Source organism: Nesoenas mayeri (genome assembly GCF_963082525.1).
Source record: "Nesoenas mayeri genome assembly, chromosome: 1".
NCBI lineage: Eukaryota > Metazoa > Chordata > Aves > Columbiformes > Columbidae > Nesoenas > Nesoenas mayeri.
Window position 1 is genome coordinate 211502908 of NC_137541.1, and position 27857 is coordinate 211530764.

Consider the following 27857-nt stretch of genomic DNA (forward strand, 5'->3'; position numbering starts at 1 on the left):
CTGGGACGCTGTCCCCCAAACCTTTGTTTCAGCTTCCTCACCAGGTTTAGCTGTTGGCAAAGGTGCCTGTGTTCCACCTTGTCCAATGGATCCCATCCATCCTCAGCAGTCCTTGTTTCAACATTTAGAAGATCCAAAGCCCCGTCTGCAATATCAGCTGCACAGCCAGATGCTGAGCTCCTGGATGTGTCCACTCCTGCCAAGCCCTTCACCTCCCCAGGAAGGACTAAGAACACACCCAAGGTTCCCCTGCTTCACACTTGTCACCAGAGTGATGCCATCACTCTTTACACATCCAAGGTCACCTCCAGTAGCATCCTAGGTGCCCACATGGGGTCACAGTCCCTATGTTGGATGAACCTTTGTGGTTGTTCTGCAGTATCCTTGATGTAACTCCCCAGCAAAACCTCCCAGGATATCACGTCAGCTCAGCAAATAGATGTTTTTGTTCCTAGCAGAAGTCTCTGGTGACTATCACCTCTCTCAGTCTGTTCACTTGATTCCACAGCTCCTTCTCTTGGTGGCAACTCGGCGCCATACCAGAGAACATCACTCACATGTTGACCCCAGGCCCAGGAAGAGGCACCGCACAGACCGTGCAGCCCAAGACTTGGACAGCAGTGTCCTCTGGGTTGAAATCCCTGTTGTGCTGAGGGTAGTTGCTCCCTCTCATGTTCCCAACACCATAACTGCTCAATTTCAAGCAATTCCACATCCTGAGCAAAGACTTTGTCCCAGCTTGACTTTGTGCTGTGCCATCTGCTACGTGTACTCCAGGTCAGTAGCTATATAGGTGCTCAGTAAACACCTGCTGAAGAGTCGCTTAACACTCCCTGGTCAGTCCTTTGAAGACAAAAGGATTAAGCACTCTCTTGTCAGGAAATACCAACAGAAGTCGTCTGTGAAAGCCAGGAGCAACAAGCCAACGTGAGTGCCCAGATGATGATCACTGTAGAATCAGAATAGCAGAATCATTTTGGCTGGAAAACACCTTTAAGATCATCGAGTCCAACCATTAACCCACCACTGGCACTGCCCCATGTCCCTGAGAACCTCATCTCCACATCTGTCCAATCCTCCAGGGATGGTGACTGCAGCACTGCCCTGGGCAGCCTGTTCCAATGCCCCACAGTAATAACAAATGGTTTCTTTTAAATTGCACTATTTTGAATCAATAAGTATTGACAGAAAAGGTCAAAAATGTCAAATTCCCTGCAAGTGCTGTGCAACCTCTTTGGTAAAAGAAACGGATCTTGTAACTCCGCTTTGGTGTGTTCTTGAATCATTTTCGTTGGAAAAGACCCTCAAGATCATTGAGTCCAACCATAACCCACCCCCGGCACTGCCCCATGTTCTGAGAACCTCACGTCCGTCTGTCCAGCCCTCCAGGGATGGTGACTCCAGCACTGCCCTGGGCAGCCTGTTCCAATGCCTCACAGCCCTTTGGGGAAGAAATTGTTCCCCACATCCAACCTCAACCTCCCCTCAAGCAACTTGAGGCCGTTTCCTCTGCTCCTAGCGCTTGTTCCTGGGGAGCAGAGCCCGACCCCCCTGGCTCCAAGCTCCTTTCAGGCAGTTCAGAGATCAGAAGGTCTCCCCTCAGCTCCTGTTCTCCAGCTGAACCCCCCAGGTCCCTCAGCTGCTCCATCACACTTGTGCTCCAGCCCCTCACCAGCTCCGTTCCCTTCTCTCAACTCGCTCCAGCACCTCAAGGCCTTTCTTGGTGTAAGGGGCCCAAAACTGACCCCAGGGTTGGCGGTTTGACCTCCCCAGGTCCCAGCACAGGGACGGTCACTGCCCTGGGCCTGCTGGCCACACCAGTGCTGGTACCAGCCAGGATGCTGGTGGCCTCTTGGCCACCTGGGCACACGCTGGCTCATGTTCAGCCGCTGGCACCAACACCCCCAGCTCCTTTTCCGCCGGGCACTTTCCAGCCGCTCTTCCCCGAGCCTGTAGCGCTGCCTGGGGTTGCTGTGACCCCAGGGCAGGACCCGGCACTTGGCCTTGCTGAACCTCAGACAATTGGCCTCAGCCCATCGATCCAGCCGGGCCAGACCCCTCTGTATGGCCTTCCCACCCTCCAGCACATCAACACTCCACCCAACTTGGTGTCACCTGCAAACTCACTGAGGGTGCACTCGATCCCCTCATCCAGACCACTGCACTAACTGTTATGTCAAGGATGGAACTCTGCTGCCCTGCATTCCCCATGTGAGGAGAAACCTCACTGGAAGCACATGCATGTGTAAGCAAAAGGCACAATGTACCAGAAGAAACATCTTAACACTTGAAAGGTACAACTGATGTTCAGTAGACAAATACCTACATTTGATATGGTCATAGTTGCATTTAAACACCTCTGTAATTCCAGCTGCCACTACAAAAATCAGAAGGGGAACAACCCTGAAATACTTGGAGGGAGAGAAGGGGCTAAAATATTTTCCCTTCTTGTAGGAAAACAGGATTTCCTTAGGAATGCTGATATTCTTGTTTGGGGGTTTTACTCGGATGCCTCATCCCACTTTCCCCAGTAACATGAAAAATGCACCATAATAAATCAGTATAATACAGTTGAACAAGTGCTTTTACCTGGTTTTTAATTTAAGGACAGGTGCGTCACTAACAAAGGCGCTACTGAATTCAGAAGTACTTCAGCTACCATAAATCATCACCGGAGCTCCGTTTGGGCCAGCAGTTGGCAAGAAATGCTGAGATAACGTAGCACACAAGCAGCTGCATTAATATTCCCTTTCCACGTCCAGCAGAGACAAAACCAACATACCTGGAGCAATAATTAATCTACAGAATTATTAATTATGACAAGACTCTCAAATGCTGCACTTAGCAGCCTCCTCTTCATGTTTGTCTGTTGATGCTAAACAGAGTTACCGCTACCGATGCATTTTAAAAGATATGCATAAAATTTTGAGTGTCTGAAGGATAAATAATTTTACAGAAAAGCACCGATTTCTAAAGTTATCTATATGCAGACATCAGAAGTGAAAGCGCAACAACCCAAGTTATTAAAATTAGAGATGTACGTCTAATAAGGGGTCTCCTATTAGCTCCTTTCCGGCAGGTATATGCACGTGTGGTTGTTCAGCAACGTGCCACTTCATAGGCAATTTAAAACACTACATACAACAGATCACAAGCGATTTTCATCACAAAGCACCCATAGCTTCAAATTCAGGGACTTCTGTACGTTGGAGAGTTCACATAATTACACAAAAGACTGACTTTTCCAAGGAGAAAGAACATCGAAAATGTTATCGTCTTAAGGTTTTGCCTGGGATACAGTAACAGAACCATTTTGGTGCCTGTAGCATCTATAAAAATCACCGTCAGCTTTGTGATTGGACACAAGAATCCGGCAGATGACTGGGAAGCTCTCGAAGCTTTGTCAGGTTGATATAAAGTTCAAACATGGCATTAGCAGGGAAAAATAAAAGGTATCAGAAGATAACGAGCCTTAGTTTTCCAGTTTTAGGGTGTTCCTTTTATTTATAACATCTAAGATCACAAAAGACCAAACAAGTGATGAAAATAAAAAGAAACGTATGTAACATGCCTACATAAAAAAGTATAAGAAAGTAGCATTAGCAACCACATACAGTTTAGTTTAACCTCTTCTAGCCATAGCATGTTTCCTGGCACAATTTCTACTTGCACACCGTGCTTATACTGATCATGGAACAACTTTAATTGTATTTTACTTATGCATCAACAAATTAACCTAGGACAAAGCATGCAAGCTTAATTCTACAGCAGCGCTTTTATCACAACAAACAGTGTATTTTTTCACACTGAATTTGTGCTAACACCTCTATCCAGTATTGCTATTGTTCTAGCATGACCGATAAAGTATCTTTTTAAAATCTGTTAAACCTAACACAAATTTAACTTCCAGGTTGACAGACGGTGATAAATACACCGCAAAAATCAAAGCAAGTGGCTTGGAAAGCAGCAAGCGCGTCGCAAATGTCGCAGGTGACCTGTACACCTGCTACAAATGTGATGGTTCTTCTGGTCATGGTCCAAGGTGGCTGAACCTCTACCAGCTCTCATCCGAATGCTCCAGATGTAACAGACCCACCAGCTCTGACAATAGGGCAAAGGAGCCCTATATAATATATGTATATATATTATACATCTGCATCCATCCGGACAGCCATGCTCAACTGTCTTGGGAAAGTAAGGATAAATCTATTTCAAGTGTTCTCTACTAGTTAGCGGAAAGGTTTTCTTATCCAAGCAGGTTAATGGGACTTTTCCTCCCTGAATCTCCCAGGAAAAGGGCAGAGGTACAGAGATCCCCACAAGGAAGAAGTTTCACCTTAAAAAGAACATGTAAAAGAATTAACTCCCTTATCAAAACTCTTTCTACTGTCAGACCACTTGAAAGTCATCGGCAACCACAGATACCCCACCAGGAAGGGCACTGGTTCCAATCACTTTCGGGCTGGTTGCATTCAGCTTAACTCTGGGTTTAAGTCAAACCGAGGTTGCCTCTCTAGACCAGACCTCACGTCTTTGCTCCTGCAAAAAGGCAAATGAAGAAATTAAGAAACTGTAAGCAAGCAGAAACTCATCTCATTTAAGACCACACTCTCCACTGCCACAGAGCACTTCAGGTTCCTTTTCACCAGATGCATTATTACAGCAAATAATAGCCATTATGTTCAGTTTTTAATATAACAAACTCTCTTTTGTTCAATCAGCTTATATCATCTGAAGGAAATAGTTCTCTTCCTCAAAAGGCGACTGTATTACATGCACACTATTACCTTCCAGATTCATCTGATAAAGAATAAGCATTTCAACAGCATTTTTTAAAAGGAGCAAAAGTCTGGATCGCTCAGCACATAAACCTCCTATTCCACACCAGGTTTGAATAATATAAGCACTACTACTATTGCCTTTCCTGCTGAAGACCTTGTACCACGTATTAAATAAACTTTAGTATAAGTTACTGTACTGTGCTGAACATTTTCTTGCACTGTCCAAAAGATGTTCAGCGACATTTGTCTCAGAGCAGCCTTGAGGGGCTTCTCCTGAAATTCCTGAGCTTCCCACACAACAGGATCGTTTGCTCCTCAGCTTTCTGGAAGGCTTCCTTAGAAAAACTAAGCTAAAACCATCAATCCAGGCGTGTTTCCCCTTCCTGGCTGCTTCCCAGGAGATTCTGCCCACCAAGTGAATGAACAAGCTGAATTGTGCTCTTGTAACAGTCTGTCTCCAGGTCCTGAAGTCAATTTGTGGTCAGAGAAGCCCAAGGTGACACTAGTCTGGGCAGGACTCCTAACAGCATGTTACAAATACCAGCCTTCTCCCATTACAAGTATGGACAATTTACTGTTCTTTTACCACAAGCATCTCAATGCAGTGTGAATGTGGCCTCCAGGCCAAGACTTTTAACAAGAGTGTACTAATACAGTCATTGCTGGATAAGCCAAGTTCCCGTCAGCTATGAAAACACGCAAGCCAGAAGAACAAACTCAAAACCACCCTCGCGAGGTCACCCACGGCCTAAACTTTTGCCCACAACCATAGAGTCATAGAATGGTTTCAGTTGGAAAGGACCTTCAAAGCTCATCCAGTGCCACCCCTGCCATGAGCAGGGACATCTTCACCAGCTCAGGTTGCTCAGAGCCCCGTCCAGCCTGGCCCGAGATGTCTCCAGGGATGGTTCATTCACCACCTCTCTGGACAACCTGGGACAGGCTCTCACCACCCTCAGGGAAAAACAATTCTTATTTCTATGCTGAATCCCCCTCCTTTAGTTTCAAACCATCACCCCTTGTCCTATCACAACAGGCCCTACCCAAAAGTCTGTCCCCATCTTTCTTCTCATCCCCTTTTCAGTCCAGAAGGGCCGCACTAAGGTCTCCCCAGAGCTTCTGTTCTCCAGCTGAACACCCCAACTCTCTCAGCCTGTCCCCCAGCAGAGCTGTTCCAGCCTCGCATCATTTCTGGGGCTCCTCTGGCCCCTCTCCAGCAGGTCCATGTGTGTCCTGTGCTGAGGACCCAGAGCTGGACCAGCACTGCAGGGGGGTCTCAGCAGAGCGGAGCAGAGGGGCAGAATCCCCTCCCTGCACCTGCTGCTCACGCTGCTGGGGATGCAGCCCAGGACACGGGTGGATTTCTGGGCTGCAAGCACATGTTGCCGGCTCATGGCCAATCTTGCACCCCCAAGTCCTTCTCCTGGGAGCTGTTCTCCATCCCCAGCCTGGATTGATACCAGGGCTGCCCCAACCCAGGTGCAGGACCTTGCACTTGGCCTTGTTGAACCTCATGAGGTTCACATGGTCCCACCTCTCTAGCCTGTCCAGGTCCCTCTGGATAGATCCCTTCCCTCCACTGTGTCCACCATACCCCCCAGCTTGGTGTCATCAGAAAACTTGCTGAGGGTTCACCTGATCTCATCGTCTGTGTCACCAACGAAGATGTTAAACAGCACGCAGTCCCAATCCCCAAGGAACACCAGTAGTCACTGGTCTCCACGTGGACACTGAGCCACAGACCGCAACTCCGAGTGCGACCACTCAGCCAACTCCTCATCCACCGAGTTCTCCATCCATCGAACCCACATCTCCCCAACTTACAGACCAGAATGTCATGTGGGACAGTGTCAAACGCTTTGCACGAGTCCAGCCAGAAGCTCCATGAGAAGCCAGCAACATTTCCTTCCTGTGAAGCAACTCGAGGTCTGTGTGACCTCAGCAGATGTATGAAGGACACCTCCACAACTCTTCAAACACAAGTATTTGGAACACCAAGAAACTCGTTGTTTGCTAAGTCAAGAAATTCAGCAATTCTCCCTGCAGCTCATTGGCAAGTCATCCCTCACTATTCCTACTCACCTCAGTGTATGGGTCCAGTTCTCTGGCAAGTATAACAGCAAGAAGAAAAAAAAGAAGTGGAGATTTTTGAAACTTGATTTTAATATACAAACTGTTTGTACTATCTCCTTTTCAGTCTTAATCTTAAGAGTCAGCTGTCCTGCATACAGCTTCGTAACTTCCTGCAGAATGGTATTAATTGACAATTCAAACATCCTGTAACATACGGGAGCTCTCCCCTCCTCTATAAATTCCTTCCTACAACACGCATTGCTATTTTCAAACAGTAGTTTTCCTCAAGCAAATAAAAGCTACGATATCCACCCCATCCTTTTTATAGCCAAGTACACAGTAATCCCTAGTTGACTCAGCTACTACGGAACATTTTACTACCCTGAGGAGTCTTGCTACGTCTTTCTACTCCTATTCTGCTACACTGAGGATTTACACTACCTCAAAAACTACACCCAATTCAGCATCTCAATGCTGCAATTAAAAGTACCCTTTACCTGCCACTAAAACTAATCATTTCAGATGGCTTTGCTATGAGTTGTCCTTTGGAATGTTTACTCTTTAAATATCCACTTATTCTCAACTAGGATAAACTAAAGGAAAATTCTCTTGAAGGTAAGCAGAGGTATTAAAGCAGAAAACACCTCAACCAATTTGCAGAAAATCGGATTATAACTTAAACCAGAGAAGGTTTAACCTTCTATAAAAGAAACGAGGGGCAACACACGTAAAAGACTGAATTTCTCTCAACCTTTTTACTACAAAACAGGTTCCTGGTAAATAGAGGAAAACGAAATAACTTCTATTACCTACAGAAGATAGTAGAAACCTCCCAAGTGACCCTATGCTTTTAACGTCACCACACAATTCAAGGCTCTTGGCTCTATTACCCTTCGATCACTGTATTGACAGATGGGTTTAAAAATGATATTTTTGAAAATCTGGGCACTATTGTTCTTCTAACCGCACCCAATTCAAAGGAGTAAAAACCTCATTTGTCTTCCATGGCCACAGAGAGAGAGCAGATAAATAAGACCTTGCTTCGAAATAGAAAATCCACACAGTCTAACCCTGAATTTCTTGACTTTCAAAGGTCTCACACGTGAGTGATTTCCTGCTGTTTAAAAAATAACCCTCCCTCAAAAGCCCATTTCTATTCTGGAGCATATCTCGCTTTTTCACAATACAGGGTGTTTCAAAACGATGGACCCAATTGCAAAGCTACAGAGATTTCCAACTGGGTCTTTTTGAAACGCTCTAGTTTAACTGATATACCTAAAACCTACACTTTTGATAAAGTCACCATTTTCACCAGGACACTGGGGTTTTGTGCAAGTTCAGGTGTTCTTTATAACACACACCTTGGTAACACTTAGAATAGAAGATTTTTAACACAGCATGTGGAACACGCTCAGGAAAAGTCACCACATTTAAACAAAAATAGTAACATAAAGGCAGAATACTTAGAGTGACAATACAAACCCACAAGCAAACTGGAGTTTAAACAGGAGATATTTGTGATTTTTATCAGCACAAGCCTCCAATTCATCATAATCATAAACCTATCAAAATGACAAAGCAATTTTCTCCCAAGTTTCAGCTTTAAATATGCTTTTGAACTAAGATTTTATTCATCATTTAAAACATTCCAGTCCACACAACCTATGATAAACGACTCTATGATAAACCATGAAATATCTTTACCTCGTGCTTGAACAATGACCCTCTAGCAATGCACACAGAACATATTTCCAGACAATATTAAACGGCGTGCAATGTACTCACCATAAATCACATTACTGTACAGTTTGGGATTAGGATGAGTTGCCACTAGCAACAGAGCCAAAAAAATCAATTGTCACTATATAGAGAGAATTCTTGTAACCTCAAATGTAGGCAACGTTTTCAAGCAATTTGTCTCAGAATAGTATTAGCGTGTGATCATCCAGACACAAAACGACGTTAAAACAATAGAGTTTTCCCTTTAGTAGAATCAAAAAAGAAAACAAAAAGAACAACCAGAAAGCTGCTGGTGAGCGCGAACATTTCATTCACCCTTTTCAAAAGAAAAGCACATCATTTTGGTAGCTTTATAGTATTAGTGTTTACAACAGATTGGTTTTAAGGCTTAAGTGTATTTAAATGATCACCTACCAGTTTTGCTTTAAAACAGGAAACTAAGCAAACATTAGGGAGAGACACAACTGAGCCAAATCCAAATGTATTTTTCTCTAGGTTACCCAACCCTGATTCATCATATTCAAGATATTTAGCAAAACACCAGTATATTATCATTCAGTCTACTACCAGGAGGTTTTAGACAACAGGAATATGAGGAGTTTCTTTGATCCTCATTTGCTGAAGAAGCCAAGACACATTTCATCATCCAAGCAGCTTATTTCATCCTGGATTTGCAAAATGGTTTGTAGTAGCAACAACAACAACCTGCAGAGTTTTCAACTTACTCATCTGTCACATTTTAGGAATCTTGCCAGTGCCACCCAGGTTTATTACAAAGACTTTTCTCCTTTCTTGAGCTGTATTTTTAATACAGGCATTTCATTTTTAAATTATGCCCTTCATAAAGTTTCATGAAGTCAAATTCTGTATTTTAATGCATTTGACAGGTAATAATAATTACCATAATGTTTTTTTTCCTCCAAGTACAATTGCCCTGTTTTATAAGAATACAGTACATGTACTGATTTTCTTAATAAATTTAAGAGTCCACTGAAAACATGCGGCCCAGTTTCTAAAATGCATCTGCAGGTTTATCTCAGAGTATCCTTTATATTTTAAAGGAGCACAAGCTGCAACTGAGTGCAATTTATCCCACTCCTCACAAAACACACAGACCTCAGCACGTTGGCCGCTAAAATACACGTTATTTACACCCCAATTGTATCGTTCTATGCGCTAACCCACTCGTACCTTCACAAAAAAGCTGCTGTTGTTGAAGAAACAGTTGTTATTTGTTGCACGGCTTCCTTCCTATGCAGATGGCGTAACAAGAAAGCGCGTTCCTGCTCACCGTATAGTTTTCTGCAAACAACGTTGCTCAGAGTTTTCCTTCAAAGGATATTTAAAACTGCTCGTACCTTGGATGCCACTGAGAATTGCAAAATACACACTTCTCCCACCACTTTCGCATGTCCCTGCTGGAATTATCCAATGCTATATTGCTACTACAGGTTGTGGTGCACATACTATGGGAAAACAGCCATCCCCACCACCTGTTCTAAACAAGCTCTGGAAAGGCCGCTCGGTTCCTCGTGATTCAGCTCATCCCTGGGCCACGTGGGACTTCAAGGAAGCAACAGGGGAAGTATCAAAACAGAGCAGTGCTTTCTGAATTTGCTGTTATTGCTGCAATAATGAGAAAAGGAGTGGAGGCAGCTGGATTTCTGTAGGTAGAGCATCTGCTGGAGCAGTGGGGGGAACAAAACCAAACTCCAGTATTTTCTTACTAATGCCACTCACTGGCCGGCCTGGCAGGGCTCTGCTTCTCTTTGAACTGTTTCTTTTCCAGTTCAGCTCATCTCCTGTACAACCAGTCTTTTGTGCTTTGATCGTTCGCTACACAGGGAAAGAGCAGCCAGGGTCCCACCCCATCCTTTTTCCAAAAAGCAGAAACATAACTCAAGTCTACTGCCAACCAGCCTCTTAGAAAAGATATTTGAAAGAATACGAGAAGCCTGTTCTTGCCACTGGCTTTCCTTGATCTTGATTACTACCTGTAGTACCACCGGCTGCTACAAACACCTCGGAACGGGAAGCCCAACAGATGATAATCTTCCCCAAGGGCAAATACAGCTCAGGTGCTTAAGGAGGAATTACGACTTAGTTTTCAATGGAACTAAATTCATGAAAACAGGACTTTTGGGGAGCAGGAGTATCAGATAGTTAAGACTGTTTTCCTGAATGAAAAGCTACAGTAGAACGAGACACAGTCGCTGTTCCAGGTTGCCTCTGCAATGGCCGTTTGCCAGCACAGTGAGGTGTAGAGAACTCAAAATGCATTTCAAACATCTACATCAACAAAACAGGGCCCAGTCCTTTTGTAATATCAAACTAACCTTTCAAACTGAGCAAAAGAATTTCAAAATTTCCAACAGATAAAACTTGTACAGCAGGGAGATCCAGCTGCTCACTTGGAAGTAGAAAAGTCTTTGGTTGCATCTGGATTCACAGCATTTCTTTGGCTGAAAGGTTCTGCTCTGGGTTATGAATGGGACGGCAGTGTCGTGGCCCACCTCCACGGGAAGGACTTGGCATCCCCAACAAGCAGAGAACATCAAAGCACCCCTGCTAGGCAAAAAGAACTTTTTGGGAAAGATCAAAGCTCAACGCGCTCCACAATCTAGGCCAGGGGGTGTTTAAAAGCCTACCCCAAACTCCAGAACAAAGCTCGCTGTGGACAGTCGCGTTCCTCCGGCACAGCAGAGCTCTGCGGTCACAGCAAACCTTGGCTGCGGGACACAGAACACGACCGCTCGCGAGTCCAAATCTCCCCAGGAAATGAGGAATAACAACATATTACCATCCTTGATTTCAAGTAAAAGAAACATACCCTCACTCCTGCTTTACATTTGTAAAGATGAAAGTGAAGACAGCCCCCTCTTAATAAAAGGGAGCACAAACAGCAAGCACGTGCAAAAGAGAGCATTAAAGAACATTTTAATCGGGCTTCAGCAACACACTAGATGATGCTCAAACTCTTTTTGTAGATTGTTATGCTATTTCTTGAGTACCAAATACCCAGTAGCTGCTAGAGAAGCAATAAAAACATCAAAGATTTAATTCCTCTGGTCTTAGAGATAGTAAAGCCACGTCTCCCCCAGCAACAGGCAGACTGGAACACCAACTTTAGCCACTCTTTGGATACTGACATCAAAATACTGCAGATTTACAAAGGAAAGACTCACGTAATAACAACTATTATTTTCACCTCCTCGGCAGAAAAGTCTAAGCTTCAAATGCTCAGAAAAACTAGAGTATAAGGCCTTCTTTGTTTTCTACACAACTGATTAGCTCATAGTAACTACACAAAATCTGCTTTCACGTAGATTAATACAAATACACCTTCCAGATCGTTACACATTGGAGCTGTTCACTCAGATTCGAAACGCACAGAAAATAGCCAAGAAGTGAATACAAACTAGTCTTACTGAAATTGCGCCAAGGAACTGCACAAATTACTTATATTTCATCTCTTTTCTATGGAAAATGTGGAATACAAGAAATAGCCACAACTCCCGCTAACAGATCCAAAGATACTAGTTATACAAAATACTTCAATACCTCAGAAATATGAATATGTTTCCTATACAGAGATCTGAGCATTCTTCTAACTGCAAAGAAAACATGAGATTGCTCAAAGATCTAGAGAAGAAACCAAATCATGTGCCCTGAATCACTTTGCTCACAAATTCCCACAGGGTTCTGTTATCCTGCTTGGAAAAAAGAAAACAAACAGACCAAAAAAATAACAACAGCTAAAAAAAAATACTACAGGCATTTTCTTCCCTGTCTGGATTATCAAAGTCTCAAAGAGATCAACTCCAGTAGGTTTATGGGCTGCTTTTATATGGAGAAAGAGGAAAAAAAATGGTCTAGTATCAAAAGGGTTTTAACCAGCCTAAGAGTAGTTCAGTAAACAGAATTATAGTTACAACGAGGTACTGAAATGCAAAGCATTCAGCTTTTAAAACCCACACTCATACATCATGTTACCTTGCTATATATTCTATTTCAACGCTGCTACTGCTCCAGACATGGTCCCATCCAACACTGTCATCTCCAGCACTACTGAATGGGGGTGAAGAAAAGAAACAGTAGAGGTTTGGACTTCTCTGCTTGAAAGAGCCACATGGAGAAGACAAGGAGCAACAGTAGAAGTTTCATATTGATACAAGATAGAAATTTTTTACATGGAGTACAAGCAATAGCTGGAACAACTTCCCCGGGGCCACGGTCGAATCGTCATTGCTGGAGGTTTTCAAGATGTGATGGGACAGGGTGCTGGGGAAGGTCACCTGGGCCCCATTTGCCACAACAGGTTGGACAAGATGGTCTTCTGAGGTCCCAACCTGGGCTGTTCTATGATTCTATGAACTTGTGGACCACAGTTGACTTGTATTTTGTCAATTTAGGGCAAAGTCAACCAGATGACAACAAGTTGGGTGGCAGTGTTGATCTGCTGGAGGGTGGGAAGGCTATACAGATGGAGCTGGACCGGCTGGTCTTCTCTGAACCTCATGATGGTCCTGTCTTAATTAGTGTTTTCTCCTTGTAATTTGGATGGAACTAAATCCTAAAAGCAATACTACCATTCCCAGAAATGGCTTGGTTTCTCCCAACTGGACAAACATCAACACTGTAGCAGATCTTGTCTAGAAAATGCAAACGCTTAACCTATGAACACGTTCTCTCACACAACTACGTGGACTAACAGCATTGGGAAAAATGAGAAGATAAAGAGGAAATTCAAAAGCAGGACTTATTTCTAATCAGGTGTTACTAGGCAGCTATATTTACTTGTCCTCTTATTTAGTCAGCTTAGATCACATGGAGAGAATTTGAAACAATCACACAAAATCAATTAACAGGAAAGAAAACTTCATCACAACCAGCACATTAAAATAACGTGTAAATCGGTTGCCATCTACGCCCTTTTTCACTCATGGCAACACAAAAGTACATTTAGAGATAAGACGGGTTAAAACCAGGTTGGGTAGATACCAACAGTAGGAAGAGCAGCTGCTAGAACTCAAGACACCACATTGCCACCTATTTTTGTTTTTCTGAATCTATTTTTTAATTCCTAGGTCACTCCAGTCTCTCTCCTCTGTCTCTCCCTGGTTTTTGGATGGGTGTTCATTTTTAGAGCAAACATGAACAGAAATTCAACAGCCTAACACACGGTAGTGTTTCCAGATCGAAATTCACCATTATGACGACATACAACTATTTTACTATGCTGCAGAAAGTCTGAAAGACATTTGGGTCAGTTTTATTTCACTTTTTAAATAATTCAGGCCTTCATCTCTGCCATACTCAAACTGTGAATTAAAACCAAACTACTTCCACTTTTAGACACTTAGAAAAATCACAGAATCACCAAATCGACTGGGTTGGAAAAGACCTCAGAGATCATCCAGTCCAGCCCTTGGTCCAACTCCAGCCCATTGACTAGATCATGGCACTAAGTGCCATGGCCAATCTCAGCTTAAAACCCTCCAGGGCTGGTGAGTCCAGCACCTCCCTGGGCAGCCATTCCAATGCCTGACCACTCTCTCTGCACAGAATTGCTTCCTAATCTCCAGCCTCAATTTCCCCTGGCAGAGTTTAAAGTATAATTTAAAGTATTTTCTCAAATGTCCAGCCTTTCCAAATACTGCCAAGAACATCTCACAAAATATACAAATTCATTTATTCTTATATTCAAGCACCTTTAAAAGCACTTTTGATCTGAGAGCATCTTAAGAGTATCATACCCACAAAAAAAAATGCAGCTTGTTTGGTTTTTTGCCTCCTCTCTTTCTTTTTCTCCCCTCCAAATATGCATATAGAACACAGCAAAGCCAAAAAAAAAATAACTTATTTATACTCAGTATTGTGTGTATTTAAACACGGCCACAAGTGCCAACTTTTTCTTCACTAACGCTGGCTCGCATCTGGCACACGAGCTAGAAAGAACTATACTTAGTGGCTTTACCACCATAAATCTTCACGAGGCTTCCGCGTGGCTGAGCTCTCCTCGTAAAATCAGACACCGACGTGTTTTGTCTTTCTCATTAAAGGGACGTTTGCTGTGAACAACCTCCTGGGAGCTGCCGGAGATGGGACCTGAGCGCGTTCTCAGCGGCACAAAGAAAGGGATACTTAAAATAAGGAACATCTCCGAACATTAAGAACAACTTTTAAAAGGGAATAATAGATTCTACACACAATAGCACATAGGAATAAAACAGGGTGGTTTTTTTTAGTTGCTTCCATTCACTTTCCTCAAGTGTTAATTGGAAATACTGTGTCTATTTCAGAAATAAACACAACTGAACACCTACAAACGTTTACCCAATAAAAAGCTTAACGTATTCTTACTATGCATTTTGGAAAAATGTTATTAACGTTTTAAAACTTACTATAAAAAAACCACTAAATGCTACTTTGAGTCATTTTCATTTACTGCAAATACTTGACTGAAATAACTTTGGTTTAAGTTTTTCCCTTTTTTTACAGCTCATTTTTAAAAATACGAACGCAGAACACCTTTTTTTGGGTGCTTTCATATTGCAGTAAGCGACTAAGTAGACTGAATAAGTTCACTGACTATTAAAACAGAAAAAAATCAGGTGCATATTCATCAGAAAACTCAAATCACCATGTGCAATAGATACCAGTTGGGTTAAAAGTCCAGGAGGACCAGGAAAAGCTCATCTCAATAACCAGCTGGGATGGCACGTAAAGTAACACGGTACAAAGTTCTCTGCAGTTAAGATAACCACTATCTGAATAATTTGCAAAATAAAAGAACACAACCTATTTCTCTATTTACCTCCACATCCTCTATGATGAGTATTTACATGAGGTATGATCTGATAATATCATTTTCTTCATTTGTCAGGACACGATTCCCACTCACTGGCATTGCAAAAGCACAAGGTTTGCAAGGTCTCCTCGTGGGACTTGACCCAAATGGAAAAACTCAAATATGAAAAAGAAATTCACCCAATGGACCATCAGGAGACCGGCTGAACAGGTCTATAACATAAATTCTATACATTTCTTAAGATCTTCAGCATCCATTTAGATCAGGTTCAACTAGACACCAAATACACACAGGTTCCCATTATAGCTTTTAGTAAAAACATTAAAACCACTTCAGCTACAGCAGCAACAATCAGATTTTCTGAGTCGTATCAGCTCCTATTATTCTTTAGAAGCACTGACCTGCAATGTTGTTGGCACTGGGGACCATGGACAAGGTTTTATTTTCTGATTAACTGTGGCACAAACGGCGGCATTGCCCAGAATCAGTGTTTACAACGTGCCTGGGGGTATTTTCAGCATTACAAACACTGAATTTATTCTGAGCCAGCTTGAAAACACCTCAGCAAAGCCAGTCCTGGTGGTGTAATAGTCTCCTGCTCTTCACCACACCCTTCTCGCAAAGGTGAGACCTGAATCTGTGCCCTCAAGACAAGATAAAATAATGGACTGTGAACCAGATTAACATGAAATCAGATTCATTAGCGGATGCACGTTTCCATGTTCACCTGCAAGCGTCTACAAGAACTTCCAGAGGAAAGACAAGGCTGGCACGGATGGAAGGGGAAATAAAAACATCTTTAGCCAGAAAGCTGGATACAAAGGGTGGAGTGGCCTCTATCAATAGCCTCAACATCCCCAAGGCACAGCAGGTCTTATTTACAGACGTCTGTGCGTAGCTTACACTAAAAAGGCTGAAAATACCGTCTGCACAAGATGCTAAAAGCACTATTGGCAAAGGAGGCCAAACCTGCAGAATAAACCTTTTCCCACCAAACGTGATGAAACAAATGCAACAAAACACCAGAGGAAATTAAGCCAGGCCACACTAACTGAGTCTGGAATGATAAGAATGCTCTTCCTCTTTCCAATGCAGCTTATCAGGATATGTGTGCTGTGTTCTGAACATCTTTTATTCCCCTCATATCTGGGGGTTTGGAAGGAAAAGTTAGGATTAAAAATACTTAGAGCCTCAAAAGGAAAGTCTTCCCCACAGAATCAGGCTTGGGTTTGATCAAGCGGATCAAAGGAAGAGCTATTCGTTCCTTTAAGATTATTCTGTGCCGTATATTCTAATATACATACCTCATTTGGGCAACTGTCAGCTACGCCTTGCGATTGCCACCATAAAAATCTGTAACAAAGGCGACTTTACAGAACTGCATCGCAACCACTGGTTTTCTAGAGCTCTGCCAAGCAACATTGTGGTGAAAAATGATAGTGAGCTCCAGGAATGGCCATACCCAGACAAAATTCAGAAACCAAACCAATCACACAACTTGCTGCAAGTTAAAGGATTCATTCTTAAACAAGAGCATGGAGTCAAAACTGAAAATGCAGCCTTTGGTTAAGAATGCAGGGGTTTTACTTAGAACCAGAATCTTCTTGGTTTTTGACCAGCTGACCTAACAAATCTGAATTCTCCCAAAAGCTTCTAAGGAAACACAAGCCCTTAAAAATCAGACTTTTAGAGCATGTGTTGGAATCGCTTTAATAAACAAAAGCTCATTCAAATGCAAACCTTCAAGCTAAAATGGAGAAGTAATGTTTTCTTTCTGATGTGAGAAATGGATTGTTTGGGGTTTTTTTACACTATTACCCCAAAGAACCATCAAAAATAAACCTTCATCAGTGAACCAAAAGCTATAAAGCTACTTAGATATATTGAAACAGGAGATCCATTACTTTTTTCTGTCGGGGATTTAAAATAAAAAATGACGGAGTGTGGTTCATTTCTCTATTTCCCTGTGCCAAGACAGGCCTGAATCATCACACTGTGCCCGTGTTTATACTGAAGCTTTTCCTTTTTCCACTCAAAACTTGGGCTTCCACACCCAGTAGGCCACATTTTTTTTTAAATACATTCCAAGCTTCCCTCAAACAGTTCCAGTCAAAACATCACCAGATTTTAATTCTGTCAAGAATGCGAGCATCTCATTAAAGGCCTAATTACAGGTAACGTGCCCAGACCACAAATTCTGTGGTATCTTGAAATGAAATGTTATGCAGAAGTACCGCCACCAACTTTTCTCAAAATTTCTGCATATTTAGTGTTATAGCAAATAATTTGGCTGCGTGTCCTCAACTCATTAACAGAGTTTTGGGGAAAAAGAAGATTACAAATGAATTGACAATACTGTGGTGAGAAAGATCAGCCCAAGAGGGGAAAGGGACCTGGGGGTCCTGGGGACAGCAGGGTGAGCATGAGCCAGCACTGGGCCCTTGTGGCCAGGAAGGCCAATGGTACCTGGGGTGGATTAGAAGGGGGGTGGTCAGTAGATCGAGAGAGGTTCTCCTGCCCCTCTACTCTGCCCTGGTGAGACCCCATCTGGAATATTGTGTCCAGTTGTGGGCCCCTCAGTTCCAGAAGGCCAGGGAACTGCTGGAGAGGGTCCAGCGTAGGGTAACAAAGATGATTAAGGGAGTGGAGCATCTCCCTTATGAAGAAAGGCTGAGGGAGCTGGGTCTCTTTAGTTTGGAGAAGAGGAGACTGAGGGGTGACCTTATTAATGCTTATAAATATATAAAGGGTGAGTGCCACAAGGACAGAGCCAGGCTCTTTTCAGTGGCAAACAATGATAGGACAAGGGGTAATGGGATCAAGCTGGAACACACGAGGTTCCACTTAAATTTGAGAAAAAACTTCTTCTCAGTGAGGGTGGCAGAGCCTGGCCCAGGCTGCCCAGGGAGGTTGTGGAGTCTCCTTCTCTGGAGACATTCAAAACCCGCCTGAACATGTTCCTGTGTGACCTCACCTGGAGGGGAGGGATCCCCCCTGCTCCAGCAGGGAGATTGGATTAGATGATCTTTTGAGGTCCCTTCCAATCCCAAACATACTGTGATACTGTGATGAGGTAAGAAAATGTTATTAACGCCTAAGAAAACTGCAAGCTTTAAAGAAACAAAAATTAAGCCTCTAGATCTACCCGATGCCTTTTCAAGTATGAGTCAAACCCAGACTAAAATAATATTGCGCACACAGTTTTCATGAGTTTTTCTAATGATTCCACTGTTTTCCACGTTGGCAGGTTGCAGATTTCACAGCCTGTAAGCGCGGAAAAAAATCACTCTGCTCCTACTTCAATAAATCCCTGAACACCAGGGGCGAGCATCACACGTGCTGAATGGAGTGAATAACCTTGGAGAAGAAAGGAAAGGTGGCGATGAAGGACAAGTTACTGAGAGGATAAAGGAAAAAAGATGATCTTATAGAAACCTCCCAGTGACTGCAGAGAGGAAGTTCTGAACAGGAATTAAATCAAATTTAAAATCCTTATCAGATACCCATTAGTCAGAGGCAAAAATGCTCTGGAGCCCAACAAGGGGTTCAGGAATATCCAAACAAAGTGCATTCCCTGCAGCTGGAGACTGGAAATAAAACAGGAAAAAAGGTAAACTCCTCACTACCACTGTGCCTCAGGACACAAAAATAAAGCTTTCTCATCATTTTTCAGAATCTCTTCTGGCATCCTACTATATATGGCTATATACACATATAAATACACATTCTTTTACAGTTTTACTTATCCTTCTGCAGCGCTATCCATACTGTGACAAGACTCTTTCCTAACACAGTCTCTGTTAAGCGATCTGCGTTGTAGTTGCTATATTAGATTTGCTGCAGTTAAAATTGGAACTGCAGTTTAGTTTCGACTTCAGTAGCTTGACTCGCAGCCAAAGTTGCTGTAAACCTTATCACGAACCCACCAACATCATCAGCAAGATTACACAAGAGTAGTCGAATTCCACTGGAGAGTACAAAGTATATTCAGAGCAAAAGGTTACAAGCAAGTTTATGAAGTGGAGCATAATTCAATACATAAAATGACATGTTAGAACAAGCAGCAACTAGCTATCTAGAGATACATATTCATCATATTCATTCATATTTTACTTTTTTTTTTTTAAATATCTGTAATGTTTACTCAGGCTTGTTATAACAGGAATTAGACACCTAGTTAGAGATGTTTAATTACTCTGTCCTCATACTAGGGACATAAACACAACTCCCCAGTAAGTTCCCTCTTCCCGCATCCACATACTCCACATGGAACCTGCTACATCTCAACAGAGCAGAACAAAGTGATGAGGCAACAGCATCTGAGACCAGAAAGGGCTCAGATTGCTAAAGAAAACCCACCAGAAAATCTCCCCACTTAGCAAATAAACACAGAGGCTTCACAAACCCAGCAGGCGTAAGCGGTACCGCTGGACATTAAATACAAAAGCATCTCGGAAATAGAGGTGATGCTCGAGAACTAATTAAAATCCACAAGCTGAGAACTGGATGAAGAAAGGACTAGGGGAGAGGTGAAGTATCTGGGAGGAAAAATCAAGAAATAAGTTGACAAACTCAAAGGAGGGAAATATCTTGAGAGGGTGGAGCTTTGGATGAGAGGATGGAAGATGGAAAACACCACACAAAAGCAACAGGAGAAAGGCAAATGGCACAGAAATAGAGTGAGAGGAGAATGTAGTTTTACAAAAAGAAAGTAGAATGAATTTATAAGATACATTACACTGCATTATATGCTAGACTGAACAATAAGAAGGTATTTTAAATAAGAAAAAGTACAGAGGGAGAAACCACAAGGACAGACAAGGGAAAGAAATAGAAGGAGGGATCTGTACAGATCTCTGCATCCATATCAGGAGCACACAAACATTATGAGCCTGTGATTCTGGCAATGCCTTTTCCACTATTAATTTAGCTGAAAGTGACGCAAAACTGAATTCAGGACCTGAAAAATGAAAGGACTATTGCTGTTCCATTTCAGCCAGAAATCATGCAATCTTTGAATCTATTATATTATCAACACACAGTAAACAGACTTAAAAATCATGAAGTGGCATAAGATCGACACGTTCAGACAGCAGAAAATTAGCAAAAATTTCAATAAAGGGAATGGATTTATCCTGAAATTATCCTTTTTGGGGAGAAAAGTCAAGGAAGGTTTGATTTGGGGTGGGTGAGTTCCCTAATCCTCACAGCTCAGCCATCCTTGTGCTCCTATGGGGAGATGGTAGGAGCCCTTCAGCAGCAACCCAGACTTTAAAAGAGAGTAAAACAGCCATAAAACCACCAGCTCATTCTCTCTGGCAAAACATGAAAGCAAAGAAGGTTAAAAAAAAAAATGAAAAAATTCAGAATACATTAGCAAAAACTGTAAAGGCATATAAAGTTCCTTTGCAAAGCAGGCCTGGAGATAACACTCAAGGTAAAGCAACTATCACCTACCGAGTTTGTAAAGTCTCTAGCATGTAAATACATTAAAGAAATACCAAATTCAATGTGCATCATACAGAGTTCTTTACAATTTTGCAGACATGTGTACACAGCAAAAGGAAAGCCTATGTCGTAGCAACCGAAGGGTAATTTCAGACCACTCCACAGGACTTAATTACTACCACCAAACACATAAGGCAATCTTTAAAACCAATATAAAATCTCTAAAAATTGCCAACACCTCTGATAAATTCAGCCATTCATAACCCAGCTGGCCGCTGGGAAAAAATAAAACATTAATATGCTGCCCAAAAGCAGCCAGGTGTGGAGGGAGTGTAGAAGAACTTGTAGCCATAGAGCGACTTTGAAGGATTTCTGGTTCACAGGAACAATCAAAATTGACTTTTCAGGGGGAAAAAACCTCTGTCTACATCACCGTTGCAGAAAGGTAATCTTTTTATAGTAATGCCAGCATGTGATCTATAGAAGATAAACATATGTCATGCCTAAAACGGAGCCAAGGATCCTAAAAGCATCCTGAATCACTTGTTCCACAAATTCCCCAGTCACCAAGTATGAAGAAATGTAACACCAAGAGCCAAATAGATATTATAAACACAGACACGTATTTTTAAACCTATTTGCTAACACATTTCAAAACACATTTTTTATTATAGTCTTGTCAAAGTCATGAAAAGATGGGAAGGGAAGGGAAGGGAAGGGAAGGGAAGGGAAGGGAAGGGAAGGGAAGGGAAGGGAAGGGAAGGGAAGGGAAGGGAAGGGAAGGGAAGGGAAGGGAAGGGAAGGGAAGGGAAGGGAAGGGAAGGGAAGGGAAGGGAAGGGAAGGGAAGGGAAGGGAAGGGAAGGGAAGGGAAGGGAAGGGAAGGGAAGGGAAGGGAAGGGAAGGGAAGGGAAGGGAAGAAGAGGAGATAAAGGAGGAAGAGAAGGGAAGGGAACATAGTTTGTAAGCTTGCAAGCTTGCAGTGGATATTTGCAGTGGGTATTTGATTTTTTTTTTTAATGGATATTAGCATTTTACATTGTATCAAAAGTCAGCCAGCTCCCAGGAAACTTTTTCACCCAACTACCAGCACATAGTTTTGTCAAGTCCCAAGCAAAATATGCTGAGTTTTCTTCCCAGCCTCCACAACCTGAATCTACATCCTTGCACACAAAACACTGTATTATTATTTTAAAAGAAGAAAAAATTTAGATTTAAATAAACATGGTGGTTTTGTTTATGTACAGCCCTCGAGGAGATGAAGTATATATGCAGAGAGGCTGGAGAAAATGTAGCTTTCTCCTACATGCCTCAGCCCTGACCAAGAAGAATCTTGTTTGGAAGAAAGAGAAGTTCAGTCTTTGTCTTCTCCAAATGACATTGTTTAAGCCTTCAAACTACAAACATTGTAAGCAGCGCTCAGTTCTGCATAAAGATATCAAAGCTGTCGGAATGGCAAGTATGCTTAGGATCTGGTAGGCTGCCAAAAATCATCTGCTAAAATACTAGACAATGGATGTATTCTATTAGAACTCCTAAGAGAATTGTCTGATCTTTTCCTTGTACCACTTTTTTTTTTCAGTTGTATACCAAACTGAGCTGAAATTATATTAAAAAAAATGTAATTAAAGAGTTTTAAATCCTATACAAACACTACGGTTCAGAAGTATTGTGTATGTGATTCGAATGCTTGCATTTATGTGCTAACAAATACAGTAATTATGTGTAATAATTTAACATTTTTAAATATGCATTCTTAATCACTAGCTTGCAAATCATGTATTCAGAGTTTCTTATTGCCACTGCAGCAGTTAAGTTTGTAGAATTCAAAGCAGCATAACGAGCACAAAGTTGAGCCTGAACGCTCCAACAATGCTCCAAAGCAACGCAAACTCGCTCAAATCTTGATAAACAAACAGCGCTCAGTTCAAATTTAATACTTTCAGCTAACAGCAGGGTGCTTTCTATAAAAATTATGCTTCCTTCCAGAGACAAAAAGATGCTGTGTGTGGTTCCAACGAGCAAAAGCTTTCTGGAACACTCTGGCATCACGGTGGCTGAATATCCTGAATACGGTCATAAATACAGGAGGAACGGGATGACGAGGGTGACACCCAACTTCTCACCCGAGTGTCACACGCCGACCGGCGTAGCGTCACTGCCACCGAGTCCTCAAAGCCCAGCTCCTCCATCACGTGCAATTAAAAGGCCTCTGTGCCAAAAACAAAGATCTTCTTTTTTTTCCCTTTTCAGCCAATGTTTTTAAGTGAAAATCCTCTCATTCTCTCTTATTCTGTGAGCTGATATCTGAACAAATCGTCGACATGACGGAGCTGTCATATCCCATCACATCATGCCATGTTTAAAGAGTGTTTAATCTGTAAATCCACGCGGCGATTCTGCCAACACAGATTGCTCGCAACAAGAATGCTGAACAGCAACTATGTACATTTAGGGACCGTTAGTGAATTAAATATATTAACCCAGCTTCTTAAGCCATAACATTAAAATCGACAAATTAAATTAACCATAGGAATTTGATTACGTTAAAGAAAAATATTCTAGGCTAGCTTTTTTCACTTGTTTTCCTGGTTTTGTGTCCACAGGCTAATAATGCTTATGACATCTCAGCAGAACACAGACTGAAGTAATTACAAGCTCCTGAAAAATAGGAAATGCTCACAAAACCTGGATGAGAGCAGCATTACCTGGCCAAGATGTTCTAAAAATAAGCTTCTATCTAGGGGGAAAAATTCCTTGGATCAGTCTGTTACTTATTACTCAGCATTTGCTAGTTAAACACTGCACAGCCACTCATTTTAATCTAAGGAAATGAAAGCTGTGATCTTTCCCATACAAAAAAACCTGTCTCAACACCCACAGAAGAAAAACAGAGAAGGCTCAAACCTCGACATTCTGATTTATGAAGGCAGGACACCGTGAGAAAACAGGACGTCATCTGTCCAAGTTAACACATTTGCATTTTATAGACAAATATACAGGGAGAAATCTCATTTAAATAATTAATGGATGGACTATACGCTGCCAAAAAGAGAGGAACTCACTGCTCAACATTGCACAGAATGAACCATCCTTGAAATTGATCCTCTCCAAACGGAACAATTAATCCTCCATATAATGCTAGGTACCCACTACCACCGTTATTTTATTAAAAGCAAACTTTTAATTTCAAGAGAATCAATCACATTAGGTAAAAGGAATAATACCCCCCCCGCAACTGATGTCAGGTAGGTTTGCCTGTGCAGAGTTTTAAATTATAAATGCAAATATCTGCTTAAAAGTTTCTGGTAAAAAGTCTATTTAAAAGTGCTGGTCAAACCTATCTCCAGAGAGACATAAATCATCAGTGGTTTGAAGTATTTTAATACTTTTAGCAGCCTTTTACAATTGGTAAATCAAAGTCTTAGTCTATTATACAGAGAAATATTGCTGAAGAGACCAACGCTTTTTGTGTGTTGTTTGTGACTTTGTTTTTTCAACATTTCCCCCACTAAAGAGAAGAAAAAATGGTTTGCATTGTGTTAGCTCCAGTTATAATTTCCAGCTGTGTCAAAACTTTAACAGCCTAAAAGCAGGAAATCCAAAGAGGAAATTCCATCGTCAGTTCCTGAAGTTTTGTAACTCAAATGTTCTTCCAAAAGCTGGATCTTAAAGGAATTTTGGTAGCATTTTCTGTAACCTTACCTGATATCTTCAAGTAGCTCACATTCTGCCTGATGCTTGGCCTGAAGTTTTGTCATCTGCTCAACCTGAATGTTTTTTAGCTCTTGTGTAACTTTCACCTACAAAAAAAAGAAACCACAGACCACATATATTTTCTGTAGAGTTTAAGTCAAACTTCAACAAGAAGAAAACATACAATTCATGTCCTTCACCTATTGTGAAATGGCACGTTTCAGTAGCAAATTCAAACACAGAGTTAGGAGTGTGGTTTAACCCTAACGCAATATTCAGAAAAGCTGGTTTCAGTAAGTGCTGGCACCGCAGCACATGGCAAGAATCTCACACTTACACCCAACCATTAATGAAAGTGAAATTTTCTTCCAAAAGCTCAGAGGGTAGTTTGTGTGCAATAGAAGAGTTTTGCCTAAGGATAGCTTAAACATCAAGTTGTTTTTTGATTATGCATCAGGTCAAAAGAGCCCTCTATAAAAGGCTTTAGAATGTTTGCCTTACATTTTTTAGTATTGGTGTATTTTCCTTTGAACCTTGTGATCACGAAGCTAAAATGTCAACACTTTGGGAACCTCCTTGATAAGCAGCAGGTATCCCCACTGGCATAGGTATCAGGAATGATTCGATTTTAGAAGGTAACCTTGGGGTTGTTTTGTTCTTGTTTTTATAAACCAACAGGTCTTGGCATTTAAGCCCTCTAGTGATCACAGGGAATCTGTGTGTCGGCCTAAAAAACGATCACCGGCATATCTGAAGACATTATGCATTCATGAGGACAGAAATGCCAAACAGTCACTGTAATGAGGGAAGAGAGATGAAAAATTCAGAGAGGAAGAAAACACAGATCTCCCTCTTCTTCACTAGCCAGGCAGAATAAAACCTAAATCTCACCAGAGAGCAAAAGCCTCCTCGATTTTAACTCTGAAAACAAACCTCCAGCAACAAGCACCCCTTAATCACATTATATAAAGATGAGTTTTTTCACTGTACAAAAAAATCACATGTATGCCCCTAAGCTCAAGAAGAAGAAGTGTCTATTTTCAACACCAACTTTCAGCATTTTTATCTGTATACGAAAAAACCCTACTCAAAATAAATAAACCCACACACATGATCTATGTAATGGAAATAATCTCACATGAAATAATATAGGAAAAGAACGACATGCACGTAAGATAAATAAGCCGCCAAGCGCAAACTAAAATAGAAATAAGAATTAACAAAAGCAGAGCCCAGCCACAAAACAAGAGGTCGAGGGGCAGGAACAAGCCAAGGAGAGATGTTGGGTGCAGCTGCCTGCCAGAGCTACTGGGGAGTCCAGGGGATGACAAGAGATTTCTGTTTACACTCCCTCTCCAACCTTCCTCCCCTCCCAGTCTCTCCCAGTCACTATAATACAGTTCTCCACCCCACAAACCCACTGCAATCTCTTCTCCTGACTGAGAAACCTCAACATGGCACATGAAATCTCCAACATCTATGGTGAGCTACAATGATCAGATTGTGAATGATTACTGCCCCAACCAGCCCCATCGGGCAGCGGTGCAAAAATCGCAAAACCACAAAACCCCTTTCCACGGTGCCCATAAAAGACACAGCTGAGCCCTGCTTCACCATTCCTGGTTCCCCCTTTCTCCCCACACACAACCCTCAGAACAACTAATCAATACATCTCTCCATGTATCAATACTTAGATATAGCTCAAGATCTCACCACAGCTCAAGCCTGCCAGGTAACAACCTGTCTACATCGACAAGCCACGCTTGGAACAGCCTTTTTTCCCCAAATCTACCTTCCTCCTTCCACCCCAATGCAAAGCACCCCATATTCCCATGGACACAAAAAAGCCTCCTCGCCGCATTGGCAGCTTGTTCCCATCACACAGATGTTGCACATTTTTGGCTGCTGATCCACGCTAGGATACCCCATATCAACCCCAGACGTGACCTTCTCCTCCAACACAACCAACCCACGGCTGTTGGTATCAACTATAGTAGCCGAAACCCCCCCATAACCCAGCTGGTAGCACCCCGCAATGGTACCGACTGCCCAAGCCCTCCTCTGCAGTCCCTGACCACCCTTATCCTTCATCTCAACAACCTCCACTGGGCATGGGGGCCCAACACCCACCGCCCCCCCCGCACCTCCTGCTTCCACAGCCCATCTCCCCCACCACGTCCAATTTCCAACACCCCCCCCAAGACATCCCCCCCTTCCCCACCTTGCTGGGCCGCCCCTCACCCTCAATTCCCCCCTCACCTCCTTCCCTCCAACTCACCCTCTCCCAGACCACCCCCCCCCCGCGTCCCCAAATCCCCTCATCCCTCCCCACACCCCCAAACCCACCCCACACCATCAACCCCCCTTCACCAGCCCCACTCAGCCGCCCCCCCCCATCTCCACACAAGCCCCCTCGCCTCCCTCACCTTCCTCGGCGGGGGCTGCATGGTGCTGCGCTGGGTCTCCACATCAATTCCCTCCCCCCGGCAGCAGGATGCGGCCCCCGCTGCAGGAGGAGGAGGAGGAGCGGGCAGCGAGCGGCTCCCTCCCGGGTCGGGGCGAGTCGCGGTCGGCGGGAGGAGCGGGGGGTGGAGGAGGGGAAAGGGGGGGGGGGGGTGAGGCCGCCTCTTCCTCACGGGCAGCGGCGGGCGGGCACCGAGCGGCGTCCCGAGTCCCGGCCCTGGGGAAGCGGGGAGGGGAAAGGAGGCGGCGGAGGGAAGGCGGGGAGAGAGCGGAGTGGGGAGGGGGAAGCGAGTTCGAAAATTGAAAAAAATAAAAAGCAAAAGCAAAAGGAGGAGACGTGAGAGCGGAGCGCGGAGCCCGGAGCGCGGCTCGGGAGCGCCCCGCTGAGGGGACGCGCGCGCCAACCGCCCGCCCCGCCCGCCGCCTCGCGCTCCAGCCGCCTAGAGCGGCCGCCATAGAGGGGCGGGGCGAAGCGCGGACAGAGCGGAGGGGGCGTGGCCTCTCCGCGCCCGCCCCGCGGGTGTCGGCGGCCGCTGGGGGGCGCGGTGCGGGCGGAGCGTGTGTGCGCGGGGGGGGGGTGTGGGAGTGTGCGCGGGGGGTGCACAGCGGCTGTAGGGGTGTGCAAGGGAGGGGGGCGGTTTGCAGCGGGGTGCAGGGGAGGAATGCAGGAGGTGCACAGTGTGTACAGGGAAGATGTGGGGGGTACAGTGGTGTGCACGGCGGGTGCAGGGCTGTGCACGGGTGTGCCCGGGGGGGTGCAGGGGTGTGCACGGGTGTGCCCGGGGGGGTACAGGGGTGTGCACGGCGTGTGCACTGGAGACGCAGGGCTATGCACGGGCGGGTGAAG

General features: G+C 43.5%; 1 protein-coding gene across 1 annotated transcript in view; it reads right to left on the reverse strand.

Moving 5' to 3' along the window:
• Window positions 1-27609, reverse strand: part of FCHSD2 (FCH and double SH3 domains 2) — a gene marked incomplete at its 3' end in the record, with an annotated part of 166427 nt that extends 138818 nt beyond the window's left edge. Inside the window, exons 1-2 of the mRNA XM_080350470.1 lie at window positions 26974-27609; window positions 24557-24654 (exon numbers count right to left, since the gene is read on the reverse strand). Of these exons, the coding sequence (XP_080206596.1) occupies window positions 24557-24654; window positions 26974-26994 (119 nt within the window). The 5' untranslated portion in view covers window positions 26995-27609. The remainder of the gene's footprint in view (window positions 1-24556; window positions 24655-26973) is intronic.
• Between the last annotated feature and the right edge of the window lie 248 nt (window positions 27610-27857).